This window comes from Manis pentadactyla, chromosome 9 (assembly GCF_030020395.1).
Source record: "Manis pentadactyla isolate mManPen7 chromosome 9, mManPen7.hap1, whole genome shotgun sequence".
Lineage (NCBI taxonomy): Eukaryota > Metazoa > Chordata > Mammalia > Pholidota > Manidae > Manis > Manis pentadactyla.
In genome coordinates, this window is record NC_080027.1 from 42,253,838 (window position 1) to 42,278,147 (window position 24,310).

General features: G+C 36.8%; 1 protein-coding gene across 7 annotated transcripts in view; it reads right to left on the reverse strand.

The window, feature by feature from the left end:
- NUP98 (nucleoporin 98 and 96 precursor) overlaps positions 1-24,310 on the reverse strand; it is a 110,614-nt gene that overhangs the window by 83,097 nt on the left and 3,207 nt on the right. For 6 of the 7 annotated variants that reach the window (XM_057507260.1, XM_057507258.1, XM_057507255.1 and 3 more), the window contains exons 2-9: positions 18,863-18,891; positions 16,921-17,024; positions 15,173-15,274; positions 14,885-15,061; positions 13,194-13,333; positions 11,709-11,816; positions 10,237-10,417; positions 8,751-8,914 (exon numbers count right to left, since the gene is read on the reverse strand). In XM_057507260.1, coding sequence (XP_057363243.1) covers positions 8,751-8,914; positions 10,237-10,417; positions 11,709-11,816; positions 13,194-13,333; positions 14,885-15,061; positions 15,173-15,274; positions 16,921-16,996 — 948 coding nt within the window. In that variant the 5' untranslated portion in view covers positions 16,997-17,024; positions 18,863-18,891. The remainder of the gene's footprint in view (positions 1-8,750; positions 8,915-10,236; positions 10,418-11,708; positions 11,817-13,193; positions 13,334-14,884; positions 15,062-15,172; positions 15,275-16,920; positions 17,025-18,862; positions 18,892-24,310) is intronic. The other variant, XM_057507256.1, reaches the window with a different exon arrangement.

Below are 24,310 nucleotides of genomic sequence, written 5' to 3' on the forward strand. Positions count from 1 at the left end.
ACAGCTTCATTAAGACATAATTTACATACCATAAAATTTACCCATTAAAGAGGACTATGCAGTGGTTTTTTTTGTATGTTCAGAGTTGTGCAACCATCCTCATTCTCTAAATTAGGACATTTTCATCACTACTACAAAAAGAAACCCCAGGTCCATTAGCAGTCGTTCCCTATTTTTTAGGCAACCAATCACTAATCTACTTTGTTTCCATGTCTTTGTCCATTCTGAACATTTCACATGAATGGAATTATATAAAATGTGGTCTTTTGTGAATGGCTTCTTTCAATTATTATGTTTAGAAGATCCATCCATGTGTAGCATTTTCAGCACTTCATTCAATTTTATAGCTGAATAACATTTCACTGTATGGATATATCACATTTGTTTATCCATCACTGGCAGACATTTGAATTGTTTCTAGTTTTGGCTATTATGAAAATGCTGTTATGATCACTTATATTTTAATTTATCATAGGGAAACCAAATTGTGTGATTTCTGGGTTAGATGGTAACTCTATGTTTAACATTTTGAGTAACTGCCAAATTGATTTCCAAAGGGAAATGTACCATTTTACATTCCCATCAGCAATATAAGAGTATTCCAATTTCTCCAAATTCTTTTTTTTATTAAGGTATCATTGATACACAATCTTATGAAGGTTTCACATGAGCAACACTGTGGTTACTACGTTCCCCCCTATTATCATGTCCCCCACATACCCCATTACAGTCATTGTCCATCAGTGTAGTAAGATGCTATAGCGTCACTACTTGTCTTGTCTGTGCTATACTGCGTTCCCCGTGCCCCACCTACATTATGTGTGCTAATTATAATACCCCTTAATCCCTTCTCCCTGGCTCACCCTCCCCAGCCCTTTTCCCTTTGGTAAATGCTAGTCCCTTCTTAGGGTCTGTGAGTCTGCTGCTGTTTTGTTTCTTCTGTTTCTGCTTTGTTGTTATACTCCACAAATGAGTGAAATCATCCAAATTCTTTTTTAATTGAAGTATAGTTGACATATAATCTTACATTAGTTTCAAGTATACAACAGTGCTCTACAGTTAAAACACATTATTAAATCCTCACCCCCAACTAGTGCAGTTACCATTTGTCAAAATACATGTTACAAAATCACTGGCTATTTTCTCCATGCTGTACTACCATTGTCATGACCAACTTACATTATGATTGAGAATTTTTGTGTCCTTTTATCCCCCTCACCCTCCTCACGCACCCATTCCAACCGCTGCACAATGGTAACCACCACTCACTTCTCAGCATCTGAGTCTACTACTATTTTACTCATTTTGTTTTTAAATTCCACAAATAAATGAAATCATGGTATTTTGTCTTTCTGAACCTGGCTTATTCACTTAGCATAATACCCTCTAGGTCCATCCATGTTATTGCAAATGGCAGGACTTTTTTTTATTAATTTATTTTTTATTAAGGTATCATTGATATACAATCTTATGAAGGTTTCACATGAGCAATATTGTGTTTACTACATTCACCCACATTATCAAGTCCCCCTACACACACCCCACTGTAGTCACTGTTCATCAGCGTAGTGCTACAGTCACTACTTGCCTTCCCCGTGACCCTCCTACATTGTGTGTGCTAATCATAATGCCCCTTAATCCACTTCTCCCTCCCTCCCCACCCCCTGCCCCATCCTCTTCCCTTTGATAACCACTAGCCCCTTCTTGAGAGTCTGTGAGTCTGCTGCTGTTTTGTTTCTTTAGCTTTCCTTCGTTGTTACACTCCACAAATGAGGGAAATCATTTGGTACTTGTCTTTCTCTGTCTGGCTTATTGCACTGAGCATAATACCCTCTAGCTCCATCCATGTTGTTGCAAATGATAGGATTTCTTTCTTATGGCTTAAAAATGTTCCATTGTGTATATGTACCACATCTTTATCCATTCATCCACTGGTAGATACCCAGGTTGCCTCCATATCTGGGCCACTTCAAAGAGTGGTGCGATAAACATAGGCGTGCACATGCTGTCCTGAATCTGGGATCTTGCCTGCCTCAGGCAAACTCCCAGAAGTGGAATCCCTGGGTCAAATGGCATGCCCACTTCCAGTCTTCTGAGGAACCTCCACATTGGTTGAACTAACTTACATTCCCATCAACAATGTAAGAGGGTTCCCCCTCTCCACATTCCCGCCAGCACTGGCCATTCCTCAGTATTCTGGACGCTGGCCATACCAACCAATGCAAGGCAACATCCCATTGTGGTTTTAATTTGCATTTCCCTGACAATTAGCAATGTGGAGCATCCTCTCATGTGCCCGTTGGCCATATGAACCTCTTCCCTAGTGAAGCATGTCCAGATACTCCACCCATTCTTCAATTGGGTTACTTGCTTTTTGGGTGCTGAGGCACACGAGTTCTCGATATGTTTTGAATGTTAACCCATTATCAGATATGTTGTCTATGAATATATTTTCCCACAGTGCAGGATGCCCCCCTTGTTCCACTGATGGGGGCCTTCGCTGCACAGAAGCCTTTCAGTTTGATTTAGTCCCATCTCTTCATCTTCACTCCTGTTTCCCTTGCCTGAGGAGATGTGCCCAGGAAAAAGTTGCCCATGCTTATAGTCAAGAGATTTTTGCATATGTTTTCTAATAAGAGTTTTATGGTTTCATGACTTACATTCAGGTCCTTGATCCACCTCGAATCTACTTTTGTGTAAACTAGACAGTAATCCAATCTCACTCTCCTACATGTAGCTGTCCAGTCCTGCCAACACCAGTTGTTGAAGAGGCCATCATTTGCCCAATGTACATCCATGGCTCCTCTGTCTTATATTCATCAGTCGTATGTGTTTGGGTTTATATCAGGGCTCTCTAATCTGTTCCACTGATCCATGGGTCTGCTCCTGTGCCGGCACCAAACTGCTTTGACCACTGTCTTTTTGCAGCAGAACCTGCAGCTGGGGAGCACAATCCCCCCAGCTTTACTCCTCCCCACCAGGACTGCCTGCCCACTCGGAGCCCTCTGTGGTTCCATATGAATCCCAGAACCATCTGTTCTAGTTCATTGAAGAATGCCATTGGAACTTTGACAGGGCCTGCACTGAATCTGTAATTGCCCCAGGCAGGATGGCCACCCTGACAATATTAATTCTTTCCATCTATGAGCACAGAATGCACCTCCATCCACTGGTTTCTTTTCCAATGTTTCCCATGAGTGTCCTGCAGTCTTCAGGGTACAGGTCCTTCATCTCCCTGGTCAGGTTTATTCCTAGGTATTCCACTTACCTTGATGTAACTGTAAATGGAATTGTTTTTCTGATTTCCCCCTCTGCCAGTCCATTGCCAGTACATAGGAATACCACAGATCTCCATGTATTAATTCTGGCAGCAGGACTCCTTTTTTATGACTGAATAATATTCCACTGTGTATATGTAGTACTTCTTCTTTATCCATTCATTTATTGATGAACATTTTGGCTGGTTTTGTATCTTGGCTATTGTAAATAATGTGGCAATAAACACAGCAGTGCACATTATCTTTTTGAATCAGTAATTTTCTTTGGGTACATTCCTAGAAGTAGAATTACTGGCTTAATCAGTATTTCTATTTTTAATTTTTTTGAGGAATCTCTATACTGATTTTGACTGCACCAATTCACATTCCCACCAACAGAGTAGGAGGGTTCCCTTTTCTTCACATCATGTCCAATACATGTTATTTCTTGTTTTTTGGGAAGTTGCCATTCTGACTGGTGTGAGGTAATATCTCATTGTGGTTTTGATTGACATCTTCCTGATGATTAGCAATATGGAACATCTCTTCATGTGTCTGGTGACCATCTGTATTTCTTCTTTGGAAAAATGTCTACTCAGGTCCTCCATCCTAATTGGGTTATTTGTTTTTTTGGTGTTGAGGCATGAGTTCTTTATATTTTGGATGTTAACCCCTTACTGGGTAAATTGTTTACAAATATATTCTCCCATACTGTAGGCTGTCTTTTTGTTCTGCTGATGGTGCCCTGTGCTGTACAGAAGCTCTTAGTTTCATGTAGTCCCACTTACGTATTTTTTGTTTCCCTTACCCAGGGAGATGTGTCCAGAAAAAAATTGCTATTACTTATGTTCAAGAGATTTTAGCCTATGTTTTCTTCTAAGAGTTTTATGGTTTCATGTTTTACATTCAGGTCTTTGATCCTTTTTAGGCTTACTTTTGTGCATGAAGTTTGACAATAATCAAGTTTCATTCTCTTACATGTAGCTGTTGTATTTTCCCAACACCAGTTATTGAAGAACTGTCTTTTTCCCACTGTATATTCATGGCTCCTTTATTGTATACTAATTAACCACATATGCATGGGTTTATATCTGGATTCTCTATTCTGTTTCATTGATCTATGGGTCTGTTTTTGTGCCAGTACCATAGTGTTTTGATTACTACAGTCTTACAGTCCAATTTCTCCAAATTCTTAATAACAATTATTGTCTTTTTGTTTACAGCCTTCCTCGTGGACTTGAAGTGGTATCTCACTAAAGTATTTGATTTGCATTTTCCTGGTGGCTACTGGTATTGAGTATCTCTTCATGAGCTTCTTAGCTATTTGTATTACCTTCCTTCAAGAAATGCCTTTTCAAGTCTTTGGCCCACTTTTTAATGGGTTATTGTCTTACTGAATTATAAGAGTTCTCTATATATTCTGGATACAGAGTCCTTCATAAGATACTAGGACTTGCAAATATTTTCTATCATCTGTAGGTATTCTTTTTGCTTTCTTTTTTTTTTTCTTTTGCTTTCTTAATGGTATCCCTTTGATCCACAGAGGTTTTGAATTTTGATGAAATCCAATCTATTTTCTTTGCTGCTTTCACTTTGGTATAATTTCTAACAAACTACTACCTAGCTCCTTTTCTTCTCAGACTTTTATAGTTTTACTCTCACAGTAAGTATCTGATCCATTGTGAGTTAACCTGTACAGTTATCACAGTGGTATATGAAGAAAGGATCCAACCTTAACCTTTTGCATGTGGAAAAGCCATTTGTTGAAAAGATTATTCTTTCCCCATTGAATTGTTTTGGTATCTACTACAAATCAATTGTCTGTAAATGTGAGGGTTTATTTCTGGACTCTCAATTCTATTCCACTGATCTATATATGTCCTGCCTCATGTTAGTACCACATGGTCTTAATTATTATTGCTTTGTAGTAAGCTTTTAAATTGAGAAGTGTAAGTCCTCCAGCTTCTTCTTTTTCAAGATTGTTTTGGCTATTCTGGGTTCCCTTCCATTCTTTGTTGAGTGTTTTTATCATGAAAGGGTGTCAAATGATTCTTCTGCACTTGCTGAGGTAATCATATAGTTTTTAGGTTTTTTTTTTGTACATCATCCTATTTCATGGTTTATTACATTCATTTTATGTCGCATCAACCCTTTGGGATAAATCCTACTTGGTCTTGGTTACAGTCCTTTTTATATGTTGCTGAATTTGGTTTGCTAGTATTTTGGGTATTTTTGGGTCTCCCTGTACTTGCTTTTTATTCAGGCAAAGTATGTCTAACTTAATGACTAAATTCCAAGAATTCTAATCAATAAATCATACCTCAAATTAACCTTTAGTTTTAAACTTCCCTAAAAGAGTCTAAGAGTCCTTAGAAATAAACTGGTAATGATACTACGGACTTTTAGAAATAGCAACTATCCAATACGGTTGAGTTTTAGTGCTCCTTATTTATTTCAATGAACGAAACTCCTTTTCCTGACTGCTTAAAAGAACAAGCTGAAAGAATATTTTGAAATACAGCCAGTACAAAACTGGAGAGCTACACGTAAGAGAATGAAACTGGATTATTGTCTAACCCCATACACAAAAGTAAACTCAAAATGGATCAAAGACCTGAATGTAGGTCATGAAAGCATAAAACTCTTAGAAGAAAAACACAGGCAAAAATCTCTTGAATATAGACATGAACAACTTTTTCCTGAAAGCATATCCTCGGGCAAGGGAAACAAAAGCAAAAATGAACAAATGGGACTACATCAAGCTAAAAAGCTTCTGTTACAGCAAAGGACACCATCACTAGAACAAAAAAGCATCCCACAGTATGGGAGAATATATTTGTAAATGACATATCCAACAAGGGGTTACAACCAAAATCTATAAAGAACTCCCATTCCTCAACACCTAAAAGGCAAATAACCCTATTAAAAAATGGGCAGAGTCTTAGACATAAACATGAACAACTTCTTCATGAACATATCACCCCGGGCAAGGGAAACAAAAGCAAAAATGAACAAGTGGGACTATATCAAACTGAAAAGCTTCTGTACAGCAAAGGATACCATCAGTAGAACAAAAAGACATTCTACAGTATGGGAGAATATATTCCTAAATGACAGATCCGATAAAGGGTTTACATCCAAAATCTATTAAGAGCTCACACACCTCAACAAACAAAAAAGCAAATAATCCAATAAAAAAATGGGCACAGGATCTGAACAGACACTTCTCCAAAGAAGAAATTCAGATGGCCAACAGACACATGAAAGGATGCTCCACATTGCTAATCATCAGGGAAATGCAAATTAAAACCACAATGAGATATCACCTCACACCAAGGATGGCCAACATCCAAAAGACAAACAAAAACAAATGTTGGCGAGGATGTGGAGAAAGGGGAACCCTCTTACACTGCTGGTGGGAATGTAAACTAGTTCAACCATTGTGGAAAGCAGTATGGAGGTTCCTCAAAAAACTAAAAATAGAAATATCATTTGACCCAGGAATTCCACCCCTAGGAATTTACCCTCAGAATGCAGCAGCCCAGTTTGAAAAAGAGATATGCACCCCTATGTTTATTGCAGCACTATTTACAATAGCCAAGAAATGGAAGCAACCTAAGTGTCCTTCAGTAGATTTATGGGTAAAGAAGATGTGGTGCATATACACAATGGAATATTATTCAGCCATAAGAAGAAAACAAATCCTACCATTTGCAATAACATGGTTTGAGCTAGAGGGTATTATGCTCAGTAAAATAAGCCAGGCAGAGAAAGACAAGCATCAAATGATTTCATTCTCCTGTGGAGTATAAGAACAAAGCAAAAACTGAAGGAACAAAACAGCAGCAGACTGACAGAACCCAAGAATGGACTATCAGTTACCAAAGGGAAAGGGACTGGAGAGGATGGGTGGGAAGGGAGGGATAAGGGGGAAAATGGGGCATTACGATTAGCACACATAATGTAGGGGGGGGTGGGGACATGGGGAAGGCAGTATATACAGAGAAGACAAGTAATGATTCTACAGCATCTTACTATGCTGATGGACAGTGACTGTAATGGGGTATGTGGGTGGGACTTGATAATAGGGAGAGTCTAGTAACCATAAAGTTGTTCAAGTAATTGTACATTAACAATATAAAAAAAAAGGGGGCACAGGATATGAACACACACTTCTCCAAAGAGGAAATTCAGATGGTCAACAGGCACGTGAAAAGATGCTCCACATTGCTAATTATCAAGGAAACGCTAATTAAAACCACAATGAGAGCACCTCACACCAGTTAGGATGGCCAACTTCAAAAAAACTAGGAACAACAAATGCTGGCGAGGATGTGAAGAAAGGGGAACTCTCCTACACTGTTGGTAGGAATGTAACGAGTTCAACCATTGTGGAAAGCAATATGAAGGTTCCTCAAAAAACTAAAAATAGAAATACCATTTGACCCAGGAATTCCACTCCTAGGAATTTACCCAAAGAAAACAACTTCTCAGATTCAAAAAGACATATGCACCCCTATGTTTATCGCAGCACTATTTACAATAGCCAAGATATGGAAGCAATCTAAGTGTCCATCAGTAGATGAATGGATAAAGATGTGGTACGTATATACAATGGAATACTATTCAGCCATAAGAAAAACAAATCCTACCATTTGCAGCAACATGGATGGAGCTAGAGGGTATTATGCTCAGTGAAGTAAGTCAGGCAGAGAAAGACAAATGCCAAATGATTTCCCTCATTTGTGGAGTATAACAATGAAGCAAAACTGCAGGAACAAAAAATAGCAGTAGACTCATAGACTCCAAGAAGGGACTAACGGTTACCAAAGGGGAGGGGGTGTTGAAGGGTGGGTGGGGAGGGAAGGAGAAGGGGATTGTGGGGTATCATGATTAGTGCATATGGTGTATGTGGGGTCATGGGGAAGACAGTGTAGCACAGAGAAGACAAGTGGGGACTCTGTGGCATCTTACTACACTGTTGGACAGTGACTGCAATGGGGCATGGGGGGGACTCAATAAGGGTGAATTTAATAACCACATTGTTTTTCTTGTGAAACCTCATAAGAATGTATATCAATGATACCTTAATAAAAAAAAATTAAAAGAAAAAAAAGAAATACAGCCAGTAATTTATAAGTATTTTACCCTATACTCTATAGAATGGCCCAAGTCAAAGGTTCTCTACAATGGCTACAATGTCCTAATGTATAGCTTCAGGATGGCCAATTCTAGCACACTAAGGAGATCTTAATGGTAAGAAAATATGCTCTGAAAGGGTAAGTGCTCACTAGCCTCTTAATGAGTACAGAGTAGAGCCTGAACTAGAATCCAGGTTTTAATTATTCAAAGACTTTGCTCTCTTACCTTTACTACATAGTCAATACTTAAGAATTGCCATAGAGCTAGAACTTGCTAGTTTGACTGTTTAGAAGCCTCATTATTCAGCTCTATTAATAAGACCTGGAGTTAACTAAGGGCCTGCTTCCTTACCATGGTATTGGTGCTTGGCTGTCCTAGCGTGCTGGTATTACCAAAGGAAAAGCCAGTGTTCTGGGTGGTTATGGCCTGGGCAAATGGTTTGCTGAAGAGGCTGGTAGTCTGCTGATTCTGTTGGCCAAAGAGGCTACCTGGATTTGTTCCAAATCCAGTTGTGCCTTTCAAGAAAAAGAAATAAAGAAAAAGTAAATGGAGGACAAAAACCCAAACCTCACATTATCTACTTACTGCAATAGTCTTAAGTTACTGATTACATATCTGAATTACCCTACATTCACTACTCAAACTGGATAACTATTTCATTTTCCACCCTTTCTCACCTAACTTCAGATTTGGTTCAGACTCTACTTTCTACAATAATACTCTGACCCCAAGAACCTTGTCTGGACTAAGTTATTTTTGTGAGCCATAATTTTATTTTGTAAGATTACACAATACACTGAAAGTCTATGTGTGTATTTTAACCCTGTTAGACTACATTTTTCTTCAGAACAGAGGCATTCTCTTTATATAAGTATATCCAGCCTAGGCTGTGACACAATAAAATTTTAAATGAATATGTGGCTAAGCTAAATCAAAGAATACCAAGATTGAAAAGAATGTTAAATGTCACTAAATTTATATTTATTTATGTATTTGTGTTTGTGTGTGTGTATAAATCTCTCTAGAAGGCTACAAAAATTTAACTTTTGCTTGTTTCCAGAGGCAAACTGGTAGTTAGGTAAGGGAAAAGAGACCTTGGGTTACACATTTTTTTTGTATTTCATCAACTTTATATCGTATGTATTACCTTTGCAAAAGCAGTATTTTTATAAAATAATTAAGTAATCATCCTAGACTTCCCTCTTTCACATCCCACATCAAATCAATCCAACAGCAAATTCCATCAGTTCTATATTCAAACTGGGTCCAAAATGTGACATTTCTACTATTTCCACAGCACCATCCTCACCCAAGCCACTATCATTTCACATGTGGATAGAGCAATAGTTTTTCTAACTGATTTAGTTCTATCCTTCCCCCTTACAATCTACCCTTAATATAGCAGCTTTAAGAATGATCATTCCTGCATAATCACATGATTCTCTAAACACTCTAATAGCTTCCCAACTCAGATAAAAATTCTTATTTTGACACTAGCCCATAAACCCCTATAAGATACATTCCCTATATCCCCCAGTACTCCACCTTGTCCTCTCTTTGGGAAAAACTCAGAGTTTCTTCTAGCTGGAATGTTCGCTCTTCCCCCTAGAGATCTGTACAACTTTATGCTTCACATTCTTCAGATAGGTCACTGTATCAGTGCAACACTCCTTAATTATCATTTAAAACAGTATTTCTCCCAACCTTCACATATATATAAGGTACTCCCTATGCCTCCAGCATCCCTGAGTTATTTTTTCTCCATAGTACTTATCACAAAATGACAGTTTTGTTTTACTTTAAGTTGTCTGCCCCTCAATATGATTCAAAGGCTTACTAGTTCCAAAGGCTGTTTTGTTCTGACCATATGCAAAGCCAGAATTAGTGGTGGAGGAGCTGAAGAGTCCTGTTGCATTGGACGTGGCTGGAGAAGACCCAAACAAGCCAGTCGTGGTACCTGCTCCCACCTGGTTCTGCGGGCCTTTCCGGTTAGCCTGATAATCCTCTAAACGAAGTTCCTAGAGGGAAGGAAAACATATTTCTAATCTTAAAATACAGCCCAAAAAGTTACTTAGGCAAGTAAATACTTGAATGCAGCACTCGGTTTCCATGTTCATATAGGAACCATGGCTAAAAAACACAGTTACAGATTGACAATAACAATGCCATTTCAGAAAAAAAATTTAACAGTGTATATTGGATATTAAAATTCATACCATAATTACTGGAAAACTATAAGCCAAAGGACCGATATGTTAATTCTAATTTCCTTTTAGACACAATACTTTTAGTATAATTTTACACAATAATCTCATCTACTCCCACCCCAAATGTAAAAATTAGCTGATTAAAAGATGGAGGACTCTGGTGGGGGCGGTGTTCAGAAAATTTAGGAAAAGAAAAGATATCAAGTTTAACAGTATGTCTCCCAGATCAGAGTGTTTCTGCACACTCCAATAAAGCAAGCACAGTTTGGGATATAAAAGAAGCCGATAGCTACAATTAGGGATGACAGTTAAGAAGTAAAACAAGTATTACAAAGCAATGAGAATGAACTAACATCATTCAACATGGATAAATCTCACAATGTTGACAGACTTAAAAGTACATAAGATTCCATTTATATGAAGTTCAAAAATCGGCAGTCTGGATAGTGGTTACCTTTGGGAGGGGAGGACCATGACTTGGAGAACAAAACAGAGAGGGACATCAGGGATGCTGGTACTGCTCTGCATCTTGATTTGGATCCTGGTTACATGGGGTGTATTCACTTGGAGAAAACTTACTACATTGTACATTTATGAATTTGCATGAGTTTATTAAAAACCCAGGTGTGTGCATGCATGCACACTGCCCAGTATTGTGTGAGCAACATCCAATCAGAATAGACTGTTAAAGAGGATTCTACTGATACATACAAGCTGAGTATTATCCCTACCTAAAACAATAGATATCTATAATACATTTATTTAAAATAATAATTTGGTTAATGTTTGCTTTTTACATAGACCCAATATGAACCACTTGATCCTAAACATAATCAGAAAGTCTTAAAAAGCTGCTTTCTAATAGAATAAAAAAAGTTCAGGCTGCATAGGGAGGGATGTGCAACACAGAGAAGACAAGTAGTGAGTCTACAGCATCTTACCACGCTGATGGACAGTGACTGTAATGGGGTTTGTGGGGAGGGACTTGGTGAAGGGGGAGTCTAGTAACCATAATGTTCTTCATGTAACTGTAGATTAATGATAATAAAATGAATTTAAAAAAAAAAGTTAAGGCTGATATTCTGTATTGCATTTTACTGACCTCTAGTGACTTGCTTTCATATTCTTTCATAGCAGTAATACACTGATGCTTGGTACTGATGTTAGTACTCACTCCAGCTTTAACCATAGTATCTGTACCAGTTGGAGGCTGCAAAGGGAGAAAAAGGCAAATTTGAAAGTCTAAAGCAAATGTGTAATTCCAAGCTTATATCCCTACTCTCACAGACACAATTCTTAACTAATGAACTCTGTAACTAGTCCACTAGGTATTTTACTAAACAAGATGGTTTCAAGGGTGCTTGATTAAATACATCGCATTTCTGATCTCTCTGAAAAGTTAATCTCAGTAATAGTTATCATAAACCCAGAAACTAATCCCATAACCAAGCTATCCAATTATCAACTAAAATACTTATTCTGCACATAAGGAAAGCTTTATCCAGTTTACACAATACATACATTTAAACCTCTATTTTAGAGTGCTATCTGATAATTCTGCTCTGAAGTGTCTGCTTTCTGATTGCTGTTGCATTTAAGAAATATGGAAGCCTGGTTTTCCCACTGGTAACTTCACGAGGAAAAAGGCACAATAACTACCTTGCATGAGTTTACTAAGTCATGATTCCTACCTGAATCATCAGTCTTCTCAATTATTATACTTCCCAAGAGACAACATACAGTATTTCCCACTATCATTTATATTTAACTTTACTTTAAATTCAGGATTCTAAATTCAGTGTTATGAATTTACCACCTGGCCTGAGAAAGTATTCATTTTCTGGAGTAAGTTTTAAAAGGAAGTTTTGTCAAACTGTATTTTTTGCCAGGGATTTCCATCAGGCGAACTGTACTTCCAGTCTATCCTATATATATCCCAACCAATCCCAAGTGATATACTACATCAAGTGGTATTCCATATGTTTTCATGAAAAAACCTACTCTAACCCTCTACCCAATTGGTACTGATGTTAGTACTCACTCCAGCTTTAACCATAGTATCTGTACCAGTTGGAGGCTGCAAAGGGAGCCTACCCAACTCCTCTAGAAAAAACAAAGAAAACACAAAACTCTATATCCCCATTTCGCCATTTCACTAATTAAAGCTTCATTTTTAATTGGCAAACATATTGATGGACTCCATTTTTCTTAAAGAAAATCTGTTTTCAATGATTTTTCTAGTTTGTTCCCTCATTCTTACTTTATTTCTCTAAGGATGGTTAACCAATTCAGAGGCGAAATTATGAACAGTGTAAATACAAGTTCAACCACTAGGTATTGTAATAGCTTATGAATACAAATTTGACTGGGTTAAGCATAATTCAAATATACATTATAATCCAGATTTATATCTCATGGCTTTGTTTACTATATAACTATTTATAGATTTTGTTTTTAACACATTTTTCAGGAAGAGTGAAATTACACCGGAGATAACTGGAAATAGAAGAAATTTTACAATTCATACTAAGAAGAAATATACAAATGAGAGAGACATATCCCACGAAGAATGGAAGAAAACTCTTACATTAAACTTAATAGTAGTCCCAGTAGGAGCAGCTGTAAAACTACTTGGCCCAAAGAGAGAGCCAGATGTGCTACCAAAAGGATTGGAGGTGGTATTTGTAGTTCCAAAAAGTCCTCCACTGCTAGTACTTGTTCCAAAATCTATAAAGTAAAAAGAAAAATGAGATGGTAACAGTAAAGAATTTAAGAATCTGTAAGCTATCTGAATTGGGCTGTGGCATTAGCACAGCATTACTTTCATATCCTCAAATTTTCTCTTTCAGATCTTCCTAGCAATTACCTTCAAACAGGTATTTCATAGACACACATAATTCTAGGCTCACAACTTTAAAGTGAAACAAAATCCGAATTCTTTTGTCAGCTAAGTGTCCATAAAAACCCTTCTTGGGCATACTTGGAAGACAAGTTAAAAGAAAGAGTACTCTGTTTCATCAGTTTTATGTCATTTCTCCTTTCTTGGTAAGACTAAATGTTGAATGAACTTACCTTTCTGAAAACATCACAACAGACTTCAACAGGAGTTACAGTATTTTTTCCTGACATATAGTATTACAAACACCCACACATTACAAAAAATTTGTAACATACAAATGGTGCTATTAGGGCAATCAAACACAAGTTAATGAAAAATTTCACCCAGAAAAATAATTTAGAAAAATTGTTAAGCACCTGGTCATTTTATAAAAATAAGTAGATCTTCTACCTTAGTTTGCCAAAAAACTGTTTTTAAAAATTACCTAAAAGTGAATTTAATAATTATCTAAGGAATATATTTTTCAAAATATGAAAGATACTACTAAAGAAGTTATACATGGGGTGCCAGAAATGTCAGTAAGCAACAAAAAGTTATGTATCAATATTTAATATTAAGTGACATCCTAATTACCAAGTTAAAAGGAATGTGATTTCTCACTGGTAGTCAAATTGTTATTTTCCTAAAAACATGTCCTAATATAAAAAGTAAATAGGTGTATCTCTTTTGAATTAGCACTTTAGATTGCGTTTTATATTGTGATGGTTAAATATTTCAATATCCCCACAAAGAACTTACCCTTTGTAAAACACAGATAGCTGGCTGACTTACTCATTCTGCCATACTCCTGTACTGAGAACAGCATCAACTCACTGGGCATGCCTGTTCAACTAGTAGTGTTTACCTCAAAGTACCTGTGTGAAGTATCCCTAGGCCACATTTAGATTTAAAGAGAAAGAAGCCATCAATTAAAGTATCTGCCACAAACAAGGCATGGAGGAGTAACCATGTCACATTCAGTATTTGTCATTCCTGCTTTAGTGACTTCTTAACAACTGTGAAACAGGCAAGAAGAAGGTGCCACTGTAGGACTATATGGTTGATTACATTTCTCCTTGAATTTCTCCTGTCTTAATACATACAACACTGCTCTGACCTGGCTATTCACCCTACCTCCAGTCACTCTCTATCAGAAGCCTCTTCCTCCGTATATCCCCTAAATACTAGTGCTTCTCAGATTTCTATCCTAGAAGAGATACATAACCCCCACTCCTTTCCAGCCTATTAAATTTTTCAATACATTTTGAAGTTTTCCTCTCCCCATGTTTTTGCCATCTGGCAGGAAAAGGAGGTAGGTGAACACGGGGAAAAGAAGAGAGAACAAATTCAGTAAGAAAATCAAATCGGTAGATGCAGAACTCCAATAATATTCTACTTACTCCCAAAGCCAGTTGGCTTATTTTGTGCAAAGGCATTGTTTTGGGATGAGAAGAGACTGGTGCCTGTGCTTGCAGTTCCAAACAAGCTATTTGATGTTCCTGTTGATGTGCCAAACCCAAAGCCAGTACTTGTGGAGGTAGCTGGCTGGCTAAATGAACTGGTACCAAATAATCCTCCTGGGGAGATGAGGAGGGGGAAAGAACAGGTAAATAGACAGATTGCAGTCACTAAATGAAGTCTTGTACCAGCTACAAATAAACCAACTGCATTCCAGATAAAGCCCCCACCTGGTTTGGTCTGTGAATTTCCAAACAGACCTCCAGTATTGTTACTAGAACCAAATGCAGATGTTCCAAATGCCCCTCCACTGGTAGTGCCAAAGCCAGTATCTGAAAAAGCAAAATCAGGGTCAAAATAAAATGCACATAGATCCAATGAAAAAGGATTTTAATATTTCTTAACATTCCACATTTGAATAGGACCACTGGTCCAATGTGAAAACTACTTTTTTCAAAATTCCATCACACTATTAATTACAGAGTCAAAATTAAGGCATGGACAGTTTACTCATTACCCTAGGTGAAGGAAATTTAAACTGAAAAGGTGTGACTTTTAAATAAAAGTTATAGATGTTGATAGGCTTTAAAAAAAAAGAATGCCAAGATAACTACAGTTGACTCTTGAACAACATGAAGGTTAGAGACATGGACCAACATCCCCCAGACTCCAGCCCCACGATATAACTGAAAATCTGTAATTTTTGACACCCCAAAAACTTTACTAGTAGCCTATTGTTGATCGGAAGCCTTACCAGTAACATTAAACTCAGTGAAACACATATTTTGTATGTTACATATATATTATATTCTTACAGTAAACTAGAGAAAAAAATGTTTTTTTTCAAATTGTTGGAATTCTCAAAAAAATTTTTCAAACATATTTATGAAAAAAATCCTTGCAGTTAAAACCTGCATTGTTCAAGGGCCAACTGTAGTGACTATGAGCAACAGACAAAAGTAAAATCACCAAAGTTAAAGTGTTAAAATTCTTTCCAGACATCATACACTCCACATTGGGATGAATGGTCCTTAATTAGGGAAGCACATCAGAATGACCTGAGAAAATTTTCAAAATATTCCCAGGTTCAAATTCAGGTTCCAACCCCAGAGATCTTAATTTCCTAGTTCTACGATGGGAAATAGGTACTTGGAAAAAACCTCCAAAACTGACTCTAATGGATACTCTTGGTTAAAAACTAGAAACTCAGATGTACAGACTACTTTAAGAAAAGGACAGGAGACAACTGAAAAAATTTCTATTATTTTTATTAAGTATGCTTGAGGTTTGGTAGTTAGGCTTTTTAAAAGTCCTCATCAGTTAGAGAAAATTTCTAGGATTTGCATTAAAATACTCTGTTCAGATGCTCCTCTTCCCCTAAAAAGAGAGGGGTAAAATGAGATGGAAAATGCTGACTGCTAAAGCTGGGAGATAAGTACATGAGAATTCATGATAACATTTTATTTTGCATACAATTTTTTACAAAAGTGTAAAAGTAAGCATTGTTATAGGCAACAGCTATCATGTATAATCATACTGTATGGAAGAGGAAGTGTATCTTGGGAGGGCTGGTGGAGACTAAGGACTTTGACATTTAACAGTTCTGTACCCTAATGTCCATCTTATTCAATAGTAAATCTCAGCAGTTATTCAATAAATGCATTTTAGATTTTAATATTTTAAAATATTAGTTCCTGGTCTGAAAATTAGTAACTAAAATTTCCTGCTAAAAGAACCAATTAATAAAAATATTTTAACTACCTTCTACTGATGCTCAGAAAACCATGAAAACTCAGAACTCCTTTCTATTTTTTTTGAATTTTAACAAGACTTTATCTTGGTCATTTTTCAAAGAGATTTAAAAATGTTAGAAAGGCTAAAGCATGAATAAAATCTCTATCTAAAAGCTATCAGAGTGGATCTGCTCTTAGTAAGAACAGCTTAAGATTTCCCCCACTTCCGTCTTTTTTAAACTTACTCTGCCCAAATGTTGAAGTTGTACCAAAGCCACCTGTGCCACCCCCAAAGGGTGTTCCAAATGACTTGTTAAACATCTTCAAAATGAGTCTTTGCTTCAGAGAGCTGGAAAGAAGAAAAAACTATCAATTTTTAAAAACCAGAGAATATGGTATAATTGTTTCTGAAATGTGTCATTCTACAAATGCTGGCCAGTTCAAACTATAGCATGATGTTCCTCTATGGTCCCCTACTTTTATATTTTTATCTATCTTCTTCTGGGAACATTATAGAAAAACCTTTTATGATAACCTCCCACATATGGATAATTCCCCCCAGAAACCAAACTATACACTGGGTCACTTAAAGAATTAGATCAAAGTGTTCCAACAAGTACAAAAGGGAAGTTTAGTTTTCCCCCCGACTCCATACTTGAATAAAATCAAATTCAAGGTGTGGTTTCCTCAAAAGTAAATACTCTCCCCCTCATAAACTTTCCTTAAACTTAAGATACCTGCTACTACTCACCTGCTAACAGACAAGAAAATGAGTGAACTATTTTTAATATAAAACTCAGAAAATAGCAATAATTCTTATTTGGATTTTGCGAAAGGTACGAGTTTTCTCACATAATGGAGCAGTTTTTCTAGTAAAATCGTGCTCATTCATATAAAAAATAAAAACATTTTGAGGTGCTCCCCGTAATGTTCCAGTGTCCCATTAACACTTTCAGGTACTCCAACACCTAAAACATTTTGTGCAACACTGGAAAAGATGAAGCCATGCCTATATATCTATTTTTTTTTTTTCAAAACCACTACTCTGTCCCCTAAACACCCCTAGAAAAAATAATCCCAACACTTAGTTCTTTATGTCAACATTCAGGAATTTAGCAATTTAAATGCTTGAACAAAGTTCACTGAAACCAGTGGTTCAAGAGTGCCACATCAGAATTAGCTGGCAAGCTTTTCAAAATATAACCCCCCAGGCCCCATTCTAGAAATAAGGAGCCAAGATATCCAAGGTTGGGATGTAGACATTTTTACTTTGAAAGCTCAACTGATTCTAATTCATTCCCTTAAAACTAGAGGTTATATTTCATGCAATTATTACTTCTCTTTCAATAATGAGATCTGCTTGAAGTTTCCTGTCTTCCCAATTTATCAGGTGTCACGAAGTAATAGATTGAGCCTTTAACGTACTGTAGTGGTGACTCTCCTTTCCAGGGAAAATATTCTTGGAAGTATTTAGCAAAAGTCCAAACAGTTATGGTCCTATGTATATATTTGCTATTCAACAATTCATTCAAAATTGACAGTTGTGCTAGAGGTTTAGATGTCTGGACCAACTCATTTTGATTGCAATCACTCTCATAGTGCTATCTTGGATCATGGCCCCTACTAGAACCATTTCATTGTATCTGTTGACTAAATTTTTTGACCATCATCATTATGGCAAAAACTGTGAGTTGTAATACAGTTATTATGCTAAATTTGCCATCCATTTTTTTTTTATTCACCCCCACGAATAGCAATCTGTTTTTCATGTAAATCTGACACCTTCTATACAGCAAACATGTCAGGATTCAAAAGCCAAGTAATACACCTTTTCTCTGTGAAATTCATTCTCACATAGAAGATCTAGTGTTAATTTAGGTTTCAGTGGTAGTAGGTTCTATAGCCCAAATCCATAGCTCCCAACAATCAAAAACTGATTAATAATTTTATCCTAACACAGAAACCCAGCATCACACATATATTCCACAAAACAATTTTAAGTAGTAATAAAGTACCCTGGGGAACACCTCACAGTTTAAAAGCTCATACATACATCATCTCAACAATCCTAAAAGGATGGTATTATGCACCACCACCTGAATTTTACAGATAAAAAGATAAGATCGGGTGTTAAGTAAGTTTCCCAAGGTCAAGGAAGTGATAAGTTGGAAAGCCCGTTTAACTTACCTTCTGACTTCCCATGGACACTCTCAATCCTAGGAAGGAAGATACAAGCAATGAACATGTAGTACTAAGGAAATTCATCTGTTCCAGACCCAAGAACAAGGGACAACACAGGGCCCAAATCCAATTTGGACTTATGGAAAAAAATCTTCTCACTCAAGCTCAGCCTATCATTTTGGTTCTGGCAAAGATGAACTTGGCTTAGTCTCAAGCCTGATTACACTGGGATGTGTTTTGCTATTACTATTATTATTATTATTACCATGGAAGCAAACCAAGATTTTGAAAAACAGCCTCATGATTTTATCATGACTGCTAGAAATAAAAAAATGGCTAATACATTAAACCTTTGCTCTTCAAACAAGACATTCATTTCCCTGACTATGCTATGAAATGTCAGTGACTCAATGAAAAATGCCTCCCTCTCTATTCCTGCCCTACAAAATCACCTAGTAATTCATTCTTTAAACCTAGCTCAATTGTCATCTTTTCTATAAGCCTTCTCTAACTCCCTCTAGCAATCAAGTTATTCCTCTGGATTTCCACGGCACATTATGATTTGTTTACACGTATCTAGACTTTGTCTATAGTAGACACTGTGACAACACCAACTACAACTGAAGATCTCCCTTTTAGACTGAAGGATTTGTTGTCCCAGCTGCTGCAAAATACTACCAATAGACAGCCCCCAACTGTTGTTCTCTTCAGAACTGCCTCTGCTGAGTTGTCTCACCCAAGGTCATATCCTCTTCCCAGGATAGCCCATATTCAAGTAACAGGCTCTTTTGTTCTAAATTAGGATAACTCTAAAGGGTAAGTAACCCCAGCTTCATACTCTCCATGAGATTGGCGAGGACTTCATTAAGACACTATCACAACTCAATTTCTCCCTCAGTCCATTGCTCTTCTCTCCCACAGGTGATGATGCCAAAAGCACTCTTTACTAAAACTCATGCAGGACTCTGTCCAACTCAGTCTGCTTCCCAAGGAAGCAACTTCTGAACCCGCAACCCCCTCAACCATCCCCAAATACATACTGAACTTCTCCAGGGTACGGACAGCAATATTTGTTTACTATACCAGAACCTCACAAACGGTCTGTAACACATACGTACTCATTTTCTAAATGAATGACAATCACAAGCAATGTGTTTTTTAAACACACACTGAATGATCAAGTTACTTTAGAAGTAACTTTTAACTTAAAATTATGCTAGATTAATTTTCACAACAAAAGGAAGCCATCAAAGAAAGAGAAGATTCTTGATAGAATTGTCTAATTCAGAGGTTACATAAACTGGCTGGATACAACATACAGACACTTCTTTGTTTGGCCTTTTTGTATCTATATGGTATATCACACACATTTCTCCAAACATATATATGTTGCACAAATTACCTCAAAATGTATACATATATGTTATCTCAAACTACTTGATAACATTTAAAGTAGAGAGATGTCAGATGTAAACATTATTGGCTTCTCTTGAAAAACCTGATGATGAAGCAAACTAAGACTATAATCATTTCAGTAACAGTCTGGAGCTGAGTAGTAACAGTCTTCTTTGGTCACAGTGTATTCTCCAATGTGCCACAATATCACACATTTCTGTGTCATACAGTATCACTCATTTCTGTCAGCTTCCTGGCCCCAACAGGTTTAAGTCTGTAACTTCTGATATGACCAGAGAAAGGACCCACATATTAAAAACTCAATGAGCATGTAAATGCCAAGAAGCACAACACAGAGTCAAAATTATGTCAGAATGTGAGCTGGAAATATGAGGAAAAATTCCTGGGGATTTGGAATGTGACCCAAGCCTTTTATACTTATTTTACAAATGGTGAAACTGAAACACAAGAAGTAAACTGTCCAAGATTACAAAGCTATTATTAACTCCAGAAGCTGTGCTCTTAGAGTTAAACTAGGACCTAAGGTTCCTAGAGAAAGAACACTAACTACTAAAGGGAAATGATACTATAAATAAGAACCTATAAAACCAAAATTTGGCAGTACTGATCCAGCACTATTAGGGGAAAGACGCACTTCTCTAGAAAACACAAGGGTTCTAGTCACCACAAAGGTAACCTCTCTTATGTATCAACAGTTTATAAGGTATCCCGATGACCTAAATGAACTTTCCTACAAAGATCAACCACTTCCTTTACAGATGGACGTACTTAGACTCTTTGCAATTTTGTTTCTGTGTACAAGACACATCTAGAAAGAAAAAAAAAAGTGAAATAGTGCTCTACACAAAGAAACAATGCCTTTGAGTTTGCTAAGCTTAATCTACTAAGTAAAAATTCACACTGTCAGACACAGGAGAGAGGTTACCTTAATAACACCAGTAATGTAGTACATATTCCACCGGAGTCCCAACTAAAGCACAATAAACTGATGTCCCGGTTTATTTCCAGTTTTTGTGAGCTTTGTGAACTCGGGACATAGCGATAGAACTTAGTTTTCTTCCAGAAAAGTGGTGGACAGACCCTAAAACATGGCAACCAAGCAACTGTCAACTTTGCTGTCTCAATGATGAAGGAAACTTGCTGCTCTCTGACAAAAGAATGTTCAACAATTGGGACATAATTTTCTTTTTCACTTCACTGAGTTCCTTTGAATCAAACTCAGTAAAAAAGCAAAAATAAATATTTGTTAGATGAATGGACAAGCATTGTGTACTTTCCAGTTTACAAACTGCTTTTTCATACATTCTCTCATTAAATCTTCACAAAAACACTAGAGGAGGAAGGAATTATCCAGTTAAATTGAATGGAAACATGATTTGAATTTTGCCTTGGAAGGGAGGGAAAGGAGAGTTAGGTATAATTCCAGGAAGAGATGAGCCTAGTCTCAATGACTTAGTATCATATCCCAGCAAAACAATCTGCTATCCTCTTGTTTTACAGTATCGTTCCTGATTATTCCCCAGATCAAGCCATTCTATTTGTTAAAACATTCCTTTTTCTGTCTAGAAATTGTCTCTTTTTCTAAAAATTGCTGCTCAAGCCTCACCTGCTTCACAGACTACCAGATTAGACCCTCCAGTCTCTTATCAGTATAAAAAACTTCCCTTCCCCTCCCCTTTTCTAACCAGTTACATAAACTAATGCCTCTCAGCTGTTTTTAGTTATGCAATATATTTGTTGTCATACCTGCCAACTTGAATGTACAAGCTGTTTGCTGCTCTGGTAAAAAGCATCTTTGATTTTGCTTAGTTTCTCCCATTAGGGCACAATTTAATTTAAAGTAACCCACAAAATCTAATACAGCTCCTTTCTTCACAATGTGGATAGCTTTATTTTCATTCCCTTAACATAACTCTCATTTTGAAAACAGTACAGTAGCTTTGAAGACAAATTTGTATTTAAAACTCTCTGCCTCTTACTATCTTTGTAGTTCTTTGTAAATCTAAAATTATTTCAAAATAAAAAGCTAAAGGAATAAAAGAACATCTGTCACAACTGTGTAATTGTGGTTAAGTCATGACATTCAACCTCTAGACCTGAGTTTCTACATCTGAACAGTTGGGATTACATAGCCTACATCAAAGGACTGTTAAGGTGACCAGGTTGCCTCAAACTAGAGCTCCTCAAAAGCGGGTTTTCGTTAAGTTCTTCAACAAACATTTTACAATATTTTTAATTAGAAAAGTATAATAATTTCCCCTTACTCTAAACTTTGATCCGTGCCTAGGTAGAACTCCAGACATAATATGACTCATTTCCCAATACTGCACTGCCATCTACTACTGACCATAAAGCACTACTGCAAACAAGAAAAACACCCCACACACCCATAATATACTGAGGTCACTCTGATCATTCATTCTTTTCTACTTATCCCACATCTTTAGCCTCATTTCCAACTACTCACCTTGTTTATTTAAAAAACCATTTGCCTATTTCTTAAGAAGCTTATTCCAGCAAGAAGGGTTAGATGTGCAGATACCAGTAATGTTTATGTCAAAGCAGCAGGAGCAATACCCAACAGTGTGAAGTGATGAGTGACTGCAACATGTAGGATGAAGTGTTCCCTTCCCGAGCAGACAGTCCTAATTCAGGCATTCATCCTTTTTCCCCTTCATCAGTGGTTTTCAAATATTTGTAGCTATAGAATCAAATACTTAAAACAGAAATAAGTAGGAAGCTGCTCTGGAGAACTCCACCTGCTGGCCCTTCAAAAGCAGTTTAGGGCTATAAGATCAAGTGTGAAAAATCATTCTCTTAGATTAGTGTTCTTCAAAGAGTGGTTATAAGTCCCCAAGATCTCTTTCAGGGAGTCCAAAAGTCAAAACTAGTTTCATAATAATACTAAGATACTATATTTGCCCTTTTATTTTCCTCCTGTGCTGACCTCTACACTGACATACAAAAACAACATGCATAAAACCACTGCAACCTGAGCATGAATCAAGACAATGGCCCTAAACTGTACAAATCGTCACTCAGTTCTTCACTGCCACCCACTTACAACACACACAGAAATCCACTTTCACTTGAATGTCCTCGATAAAGCAGAAAACATTGATTGCATTAATTCTCAACATTTCAGTACACAGCTTTTTAATACTCTGTGATTATCTTTGGGATGAAATGGGAAGTACTCAAAAGCACTTGCACATATCAAAACACAAGAGTTGTCTCAAGGAAAAACACTTGTGTGATTACTTTTGAGTAGAAAACTGAACCAGCTGATTTTTTCAAGGTGTACCATTTCCCCCCTCCAAAGAATAAATGACAAACTATGGCTTTGTCAAATTCAGATTTGAATTGAAAATTAGAATTTTGAAAACCGTGTCCACTACTATGAGCTTGTCAGCTTCCCAATTCTTAGAAAGACTTATCTGATAAGTGGAAATATTAACAACTGTGTAACTAAACTTGTCAACTTTCGGAAGAACTGCACAACTCAGTGAACTGATGATTTCTAAACAAGAAATGTACGTCATGAAATCATGCATGGGTAAATATCCATCAAATTGCAAAATGTAACAGTGAACTTTAATGTAACATTCCACAAAAGTTCAATGATATGGTTTCAGATTCCATATTGCAAAAAACCTTAAAAAAGGTCTTAGTATAGCGGCAAAGGAGAATATCTACAATTATTTGAAAAAGCTATGAAAACAATTTTTCCAACTACATATCTGTATGAGGCCAGATTCTCTTCACATACTTCAACTAAAACAACGTATCAACCACCTCTGAAAGCAAAAGATCTGCAAAGCCAGTGGTCTTGTATTCTATTAAGCCAGACAAGTTACTAAATTTTTTTGTAATTTTTCATAAAATTATGTTATTTGTTAACAAATGAGGTTTTTTTTTAATCAATAAGCCTTTAAAAAATCTGTCTTTTGATTTCTAGTATAGTGCATATAACCCATATAAACAAAAGCTGTTTGGAGTCTTCAATAATTTTTACAAGTATAAAGCAGCCCAAAGACT